The 9,731-nt window shown below is 39.7% G+C and overlaps 1 protein-coding gene across 4 annotated transcripts in view; it reads right to left on the bottom strand.

Moving 5' to 3' along the window:
• Positions 1-315: 315 nt before the first annotated feature.
• mctp1a (multiple C2 domains, transmembrane 1a) overlaps positions 316-9,731 on the bottom strand; it is a 599,923-nt gene continuing 590,507 nt past the window's right edge. For all 4 annotated transcript variants that reach the window (XM_078214774.1, XM_078214777.1, XM_078214776.1 and 1 more), the window contains 2 exons: positions 6,982-7,079; positions 316-834 (listed from right to left, as the gene is read on the bottom strand). In XM_078214774.1, the coding sequence (XP_078070900.1) occupies positions 760-834; positions 6,982-7,079 (173 nt within the window). In that variant the 3' untranslated portion in view covers positions 316-759. The remainder of the gene's footprint in view (positions 835-6,981; positions 7,080-9,731) is intronic.

The raw sequence follows: 9,731 nt of genomic DNA, 5'->3' as shown, positions 1-9,731 counted from the left end.
CTATGCTCCTTCTGCTCAGATTTTTCTACAGCACCCTTGTGAGCAGGACAAATTCAGGAAAAATATTTTCTTTAGGAGAAAGATCCTCTAATTTCCAGGCTGCTTTCGGTGAGATGGTTGATCAGAAGAGCTTGATTCATCAGGTGACTCCCAGGTCCAAAGCTGCAATAATCGTAACTTATGCAGCACTTTTAATGTAACCAAAGAAGGTGGGTGAAACTCATGCAGAATTCATAGAAATGTTAACTTTGCAATGACTGATTAAGTTTCTAATTCAGAGTTTTGTTGAGAAAAGATGAGAAGAAGAAAACATGTACATTGTTGATATTACATCATTTTATTGCAGGAGTTTATCATTGGAATAGGAAATGTAGTGATTGTTTAAAAGAAAACATACATTAAAAATGGTCAATATGTAATGCTGCAATATCTTTTTGAATGGCTGGACAATTGCCATTGGATAGTTTGTAAATATTTCTCACCTCTGCTTTATACTATTTATAAAGATTCAGGCATTAGGCACATTTTGCAAAGCTTTAATATCATGAGAACATAATTTTAAAAGTTTTAACATATGTTTTATACAATAATAAGCAGTGTGCATTTTCAAATTGGGTTCAATATTATACAACATTTACAGATGCTATATTTCATTAAAAAATCAAAATAAATGAGTGAAGAAAAGGAAATGGTACTCTGGCAGCCGATCCCTTTCTAATCTTCAGAAAGCAGATACATAACTCTGGCTGAGGGGTTTGGCTACCCTGAGTTGTTTTTCTTCTTAAAAGTCATCCATCCCTGACTGGATTCTTGAGTCAGCTCGTGGAAGTGCACCTGTTTAAACAAAAGTTTTGAGAAATCAAGTGATCAGATGGTTCTTTGCGAGCAGTGGGAAAAGCGTAGGAATGGACTGGAATGGTACATGGGTTTCTTGAAAGTTGTTTTAGAAGAGCAGCTGGGCTTGAAAACAATAGGGTAAAAGAAATGTTGTAAAGGAAAATAGCAGCACTGTAGAAACTTCCGCCAACAGTGCTATCTTTGAATAACATTGAATCTGTGTGTGTTCTTGAGAATTCAGAATAGAGAAAATGAACAGATCGGCTCAAAACCTGTCACCATATTCTAAGGATGATATGACCAGCTAATGATTATTTGCTTTGCTGGTGATTTTTATAGGATTCTGAATCACAGAGCTGGGCTGTCCTCAGTGATTTCACCTTTATGCAAATTCTGTAATTAACTAATAGCTCATTCCAGTCCAAATTCCAGTATGTACCTTGCACATATAAAACCAAGTTTTATTGAAATATCAAGCTTATAAAAAATTCAAGATCAAACTTGAAATGTAAGTTTCCTCCTCAATGCACCTAGGGGAACTCCCAGTTCTCAAGGCAGTGGGTAAAAAATGGGAGCAGAGATCCATGGCCTGTGACTATTATAAGTCTCTCCTACTCGCCCAACTTAACTTTGAAGGAAATGCTGCTGAAACCATGAGAAAACAGCATAAATGGTATTTGTATTTACAGCTGACAGATGGGAGAACCCACATGGAAATTTGCCCCCTTGGTCTCACTCAGTGGTTCCCAAACTTTTTTCACTGGGCTGCACTTTCGGAATAAAAATTTGCTCACGCCACACTGAATTTTTTATTGATAAGAAACACATTCAAAAACAAAAAAAAAACAACTCCTGGCAGTGCTTGATTCATAACATAGAACACAACTACTTTATAATATGATCATGGGACAACCAGAAAGTATAAAACAATCACTTTGAAAAAATATCTACTCCATGTTTAAATGTTTCTTTGATTGTCCTTGAATCTTCCCGCCACTTGCCCTCCTCTCTTGCCGCACCCGTGTGGTGCGCCGCACACTTTGGGAACCACTGGACTCTCAGGTCTCCAACACCACAAGACCAACCTGGGATTTCTGAGCTTTGACAAAGGATCATCTGAACTCGAAATGCCAACTCTTCTCTCTCCTTGCAGATGCTGCCAGACCTGCTGAAATTTTCCAGCATTCTCTCTTTTGGTTTCTGGGATTTCTGAGCTTTACCTGAAACCATGTTCCTGGGCCTAAATAGAGATATGTACCAAGAAAACTGGCAGCGGACTTGTGCCTGGATGCCATACGCTGAGGGCAGCCAGAAGATTTCTCCCCAATCCAGGATGTTAGGACACAGGGCATTAACTGCTGATTTAGAATCATAGAATCCCTACAGCACAGAAGAAGCCCATTGAGTCTGCACCAACTCTCCAAAAGAGCATCTTACCCAGGCCCTATCCCCATAACCCCTTGTATTTACCCCACTAATTTCCCTAACCTACACATCTTGAGACAATAATTTAGCATGGCCAATCCACCTAACCTGCACATATTTGGACTGTGGGAGGAAACCGGAGCACCTAGAGGAAACCCATGCAGACACGGGAAGAATGTGCAAACTCCACACAGCCACCTGAGGCTGGAATTGAACCCAGGTCCCTGGCGTTGTGAGGCAGCAGTGCTAACCACTGTGCCACGACCCTGGAGCAATTAGACAAATCATGCCAATGCTATGGTCTTGCGCATGGAATTCATCTGGTCCAAGCCTGCTGGATGCTTAGTGGGGGACCTGAGAGGAAGTTCAGCTCATAGACCAACTCCTCGTTAATTCTCCTTGCTGATAATTTTGTTTTTTTTAATGCAAAGATTTGATCTTTTTAACAGTTATCATCATACCTCGTGAAAGGCGTTGATAACTCATTTTTCTAACTCATTCATATGTGGCTAATTAGTGTCTAGAAAAACATACATGTACTGATAATGTGGTGGCTGTGTGCGGGAAAGCAGTTCTACAGCTTGATAACGTTTATTATTTATTTTGTCAGTATCAAATTTTATACTCTTAATTCTCCACTTATAAATGCTGAACTGAAATGGAATTATGCAGTTCATGACAACTAAAAGCTCATCTGCTGCTGAAACCCTCGTCCATAGAGTTTTTACCTTTTAGCTGGCCTTCCACGTTCTACTCTATGGGCAGGATGTTTTGGCTGCACCGTCCCAAGACCGGAAATTCTCACCTGAGATCACCAATCTTTAAATGGTCCATCAAATTTTCCATCCCATCCGTGACGATTCCCATGGTGGGGGAGACCAGAAAATGTACCCTTATGTAAGCTTGAGGTCCCTCAAAACTTGGTTCTTTGTGTTTTGGCTTTCATCAGGTATTGTTCACTCATCACCCCTATGCTTGCTGACCTACACTGGCTCTCAGTTAAGTAATGCCTCACTTTTAAAATAATCATCCTTGTTTTCAAATCCCTCCGTGCACTCACCCATCTGTATTTCTATCATCTCCTTCAGCCCCACAACCCATAAAGATACTCAAGCATCCATGAATTTAATTGCTCCACCTTTGGCAGTTGTGTCTTCAGCAGCCAAGGACCTAAGCTTTGGAAATACCGCCCTACACTGCTCCTCTTCTCCATCTCTGCCTTCCTTTCGGACTCTCCTTAAAATCTTTTTGACTAAGCTTTCTATCAACTGAGCTAATATTTCCCTACGTGGCTCGGTGCCAAATTTTGCTTTATAATTCTCCTATGAAATGCCTTGGGATGTTTTATTGGGTTAAAAGCATGGTAAAAATGCAAGTTGTTGTTCCTTTAAAGTATTTCCAAAATTCTGAATGTTTGGCGAAAATGTTTTTCACCAGAAATGTAATCAAAAAAATGTATATTTAGGAATAGCTTTGTAGTTTACATTATAGTTCAAAGTTTGAATGCTCGGGCTCCTATCACTCAGGTTAATTACCTTGGCTCTGTCAGTTCTCAGCTGGTCTACATAGAAAGGTTGTGCTCTGTCAGGGTGTGAGGAAGACTTTAGAAGGAGCAGACTAGCCTGTAGAAGTCACAATTTGAAAAGAGCAAATTGTGATCTGTCTTTGATAATAGCCATCAAAGAATCTGTGGTTTATGTAAGACTAAATAGCAAGTAGCATAAGAACATAAGAACATAAGAACATAAGAAATAGGAGCAGGAGTAGGCCATCTAGCCCCTCGAGCCTGCCCCGCCATTCAATAAGATCATGGCTGATCTGACGTGGATCAGTACCACTTACCCGCCTGATCCCCATAACCCTTAATTCCCTTACCGCTCAGGAATCCATCCATCCGCGCTTTAAACATATTCAGCGAGGTAGCCTCCAACACCTCAGTGGGCAGAGAATTCCAGAGATTCACCACCCTCTGGGAGAAGAAGTTCCTCCTCAACTCTGTCTTAAACCGACCCCCCTTTATTTTGAGGCTGTGTCCTCTAGTTTTAACTTCTTTACTAAGTGGAAAGAATCTCTCCGCCTCCACCCTATCCAGCCCCCGCATTATCTTATAAGTCTCCATAAGATCCCCCCTCATCCTTCTAAACTCCAACGAGTACAAACCCAATCTCCTCAGCCTCTCCTCATAATCCAAACCCCTCATCTCTGGTATCAACCTGGTGAACCTTCTCTGCACTCCCTCCAATGCCAATATATCCTTCCTCATATAAGGGGACCAATACTGCACACAGTATTCCAGCTGTGGCCTCACCAATGCCCTGTACAGGTGGATCAAGACATCCCTGCTTTTATATTCTATCCCCCTCGCAATATAGGCCAACATCCCATTTGCCTTCTTGATCACCTGTTGTACCTGCAGACTGGGCTTTTGCGTCTCATGCACAAGGACCCCCAGGTCCCTTTGCACGGTAGCATGTTTTAATTTGTTTCCATTGAGATAGTAATCCCATTTGTTATTATTTCCTCCAAAGTGTAGCAAAGGGATGCAAATCAAGGTTTCTTGAAAACTAAATCGGTAAGCATATTGCCTAATATAAAATTGAACAAGACAGATGGGAAATAGGTTTGAATCTTAATTGGCGCTGAAGTTGATTGCACATGGTGCACTACAAGTGGTCTTTGTAGTCAAGTGAGGATATTGAGTGACAACGGTATCAGGTTTGTCTGTGATAGCCCACACAAGTGATTAGATGCCTCCCACTCACTGCTTAGGTTCAACATGTTGAATGCCCACTTAGACAAAGTACCAGAGGGATGAATGTGCTTCTTTACATGCACTATAATACGAGCTGCCAGCTTCAACTGAGGAGGGATTAAATGTGAAGACAAAATGGACTTCTACATAATGGTTTATATGGTTTCCTGTAGCAATTTTGCATCATTGAATTATGCCATACCTTCTCAAATTAGTGTCCAATAGAAAAATAGAATTCGGGTTCAATAGAAAAAATGTGAAGTTATGCGCAGGAAATTGGGAATCCCATTGCATATTGAATCAATTTCATTTTAATTATTCATCTGGTTCATAGTGACAGTTTTACAAATATTGCTAAAGAAGCATGAGTAACGATGTAATCAATAAGGCACATGCGATTTACATGCGTTAATATTTGCATATTTCAATATTAGATATAACGACTCATCCAGCAACTCTAAAACAGGAAATATTTAATCCTGTGAAGGTTCATCCTAATGATATAATCTATGGACTGAGTTAACAAAGAAAATACATTTTATATAATAATCTCAAGCTTGAAATGTAGCTTTCTCTATTACAAGTTTAGCACAAAACAATTCTTAAGAATAACACAAAAGTGTGCAAATTTCATGAACACTCCAAAAGGAATAATATTCTAATTGCACTTTCCCAAGCATGATAGAAAGTGTAATGCCTATAAAATCTCTTAAAATGGTTATTTCTGTTCATTTATCTTCAAACTACTTTTATTATTCCCAATTCCTTTGAGTGTACATGATGTGTCATTAGTGTCTTTTTAAGGCTTTTAAAATGAGCTCGACTGTTATTGCTGAATATTCCTTTTTTGTGATAATGACATTTTTTATTCTGATCCTTATGAAGTGAATATATGAATACAAAAGTAAAATGCAGTTACATTCATCACCCATGTTTTGTGTCATGGGTATTGCATTTTGGGCCTATTAATGCTTCCTGGGGTTAGCGTTGAGTCAGAATTAAAATATTAACTTGTCGGAGGCTCTACCTGTAACATTCCACCTTTTACGATAAGCAGTATAAGATGCTGACAAAATACTGCTCTGAATGGTAACAGAGGTGCAGATGGAATGAGAATGAATGTGAAAAAGATCATATTGAATGATTTTGAATTTTATCACTCTGATCAAGAATGGAAAATATCCAGGTTAGTCAGACTTTTTAGTTTAATGCACCAATATGAAGAGCGACAACTAAACTGACTCTGGATGGCACATAGAAGGCAGGTTTTAGATTCAAAAACTTAAATCAGAATAATGTGCTTGCTGAGAACCATGCCTCTACCAAGCGTGAGATCAGACAATGGGTGATAAGTTTATAATCGATCACACAAAAATAAACCCTTTTGAGTCACATTGGAACAAATCTACAATGTGACTCAAAGGAGTTTATTTTTGTGCTGTATCCATGGGATAGTGCAGGAAATATTATTCACCATTCTGGTATGTATCCACAGCTGTTAGAAATAGTTTGAAAAGTGTTATGAGGTGCAAAATAGTGCTTGCAGGGTTCACTGGCTGGGAAATCATTCAGTCTTAAATTAATCATATGAGAGTCAGATAACATGGACCAACTTTCCCAGCCAGTTCTCATTGAGAGTAACACCCCATGTTGGGAATGCTCCATCCCAGGACCAATCCTATTAATTTATGCTACGTTGCTTCTACTTTGAAAGTTGGCAAACTGATGTCCAACCGCTAACAGCTGTATCAATCTATAGAAAAATAGAACTGAAAATTGAAACTCCATTTTAGCACAGTAAGTATACTGGCATCATTAAAGTCATAAGTGATGAATTTCATCAGTCCCGCTTCTTTCAGTTTTTTCACAGTGGAAAAGCTTATGCAACTGAAGTGGTTGCCTCTATATTTGGAATTTAATGAATTATATTTTGCTTGTTACTGGAGACAGATATAAAAGGCACTTACCACTTGCACATCTGAATGAACTCTGGAGAGAAAGTCTAAAATTTCATTATTATCAATGAGTAATGGATTGCGAAGTTTCTTCGTGAATTTGTGGATACCTGTGAAAATTATAATGAAAAAATCTCAGACATTTTATTTTTCTCATTTGCCACTTTTAACTGTAATTAGTAGATGGAGCACTTGTACAAATGAGCATGGACTTCTACATAATGAAGCCACCTTACATGGCTTCCTATGGCAATTTTGCATTACTGAATTGTGCCAAACCTTCTCAGGTTAGGGTCCAATAGCATTTTTATCTTACATTTACACTTAAAACATTTTAAATATTGAAATAGTGGCACCTGACAACAGGATAGTGTACATTATGCTAACTGATTTGTATTTATTCTTCTTGCCACTTAAACCTACCAACACTGGAAAAACAGGGTGACAGACCTGACATAGCTTGTTACTGCTGTAATCTTCACCTAGGCAATCAACAAAATGTAATTTATATGATTAACAATTATTAGGCTCCTTTTCAGAAAGAATTTTGCAATATGAAATTAGCATTGTTTATCTTCTGTTAATATAAATATTTTTTAAAGTAGTTATTACTATTTACTGCTCTTCCCTTTTCCAGGTATCTTTCTGTCACACATAAGAGCAGATAATGCGCTCAATCCCTTGATAGCTGATGTGGGATCTGAGGGCTGCAATGCTCCTGGGACATTTATTGTGTCCCAACTCAGGCAGCCAGCAGAGGCGGCACAGGGAGCTTGCATACAAGTTGACAGCAAGGTTCACTTATGTTAGTGGGGCTGCCCCTTCATCAAGTCAGTTGAGTTGCACTCCAGTCATCCAATGTCCATTTGGTACGGGAGCTTTGTGGGAGGTTCAAATAAAAAGTCCCTTGCTGGCATTCCTTCATCTCTCATGCTAGTAAGAGGAGTTGGTAATATTGTGATAATGTCACTGGGCTAGTAATCTAGACAGGCCCAGGCTAATGCTCGGGGGTGGGGGCGGGGTGGAATACAAGTTCAAATGGCAGCAGGTGGAATTTAATTTCAATTAATTTATAAAAATCTGGAATTAAAAGTTTATCCTAGTAACAATCCTGAAACTCAATTGTTATAAAAATCCAACTGGTGTACTAATGCCTGTGGAGAGGCAATCGGAATGAGAAGGGAATCTGTTGTCCTTACTTAGTCTGGCCTATATGTGACTTCAAACTCACAGTAATGTAGTTGACTCTTAAACTCTCTCTGAAATCATCTAGCAAGTCACTAGATTGTACCAAACTACAAAAAGGTTGGAAAGGAATAAATGTGGCATTAACCTAGGCACCAGAAAGAACAATGGCACACTCACACACTCATCTCTGTAGACCTTTACTAACATCTTAAGGCTTGTGCCAAAATTGAGAGAGCTGTCCCCCAGACTAGCCAAGGAACAGCCTGACATAATCATACTCATGGAATCATACCTCACAACCTATACCCCAGACATCACTATTGCCAGCGCATATATCCTGGCTCACCGGCAGGACTGACCAAGGTGGCACAATTATATACAAGGAGTTGCTTTGGGAGTTCTCAACATTGACTCTGAACTCCATGAAGTTTCATGACCTCAGGTCAAACAGGAGTAAGGAAATTTTCTGATTATTACCTACCATGCTCCCTCAGCTGATGAATTGGTAATACTCCATGATGAAGACAACTTGGACAAAGCAGTGAAGGTGGCAAATTTAATGGTACCTTAAGTAACTTAAATGTCCATTGCCAATAGTGGCTTGGTAGCATCACCACTGGCCAAGCTGGTAAAGTCCTGAAGTACACATCTCCATGTCTCTCCTTCATCATAAGGTCAAAAGTGGGGATGTTGGCTGACAATTGCTCAATGTTCAGCACCATTCACGACTCCCCAAGTATTGAAGCGGCCCATGCCTATTGTGTAGCAAGACTTCAGGTTTGATCTTGGTAAGTGGCAGGTAACATTTGTGCCACATAAGTGTCAGACAATGACTATCTTCAATAATAGAGAATCAAAACATCTGCCCTTGATGTTCAATGGGATTGCCATTGCTGAGTCTCTCACCATCAACATCTTGGAGTAAACCATTGGCCAGTAACTGAACTGGAACAGCCATATAGCCCTACAGAGGCAAGCAATTCTGTGGAGAGCAATTTACCTCTTGGCTCTCCAATGCCTGTCCACCATCCACAAGGCACAAGTCAAACCAAAATGGGGAGAGCTGTCCCATAGACTAGTCAAACAACCTGACACAGTCATACTCATGGACTCATATCTTACAGCTGATGTCCCAGACTCTTCCAACGGTATTCAAAAGCAAAATATCATAGATGCTGGAAATCTGACATAAAATAGAAAATGCAGAAAATACTCAGCAGTTTAGGCAGCATATTAGAGAGAAACCGAATTAACATTTCAGGTTTATAAACCTTTCAGGTTGATAACCCTTTTCAGAGGCTTAGAATTCTGTAGTCAAAACTCATTTTCTGACTCCCCAAATCCTGTCTGCCATCCACAAGGCATAAGTCAGAAGTGTGATGGAATATTCTCCGCTTGGCTGGATGAATGCAGCTCCAACAACACTCAAGAAGCTTAACACCATCCAGGGCAAAATAACTTACTTGATTGGCACCACTTCCACCTGATTTGTGCCTTGTAGATGGTGGATGGACTTTGGGGAATCAGGAGCTGAATTACTTGCTGCAGAGCTCCCAGTCTCTGGCCTTTTCTTT

The sequence above is a fragment of the Mustelus asterias genome, chromosome 6 (assembly GCF_964213995.1).
Source record: "Mustelus asterias chromosome 6, sMusAst1.hap1.1, whole genome shotgun sequence".
In the NCBI taxonomy this organism is placed as follows: Eukaryota; Metazoa; Chordata; class Chondrichthyes; order Carcharhiniformes; family Triakidae; genus Mustelus; species Mustelus asterias.
This window is presented reverse-complemented; position numbering and strand designations above follow the sequence as displayed.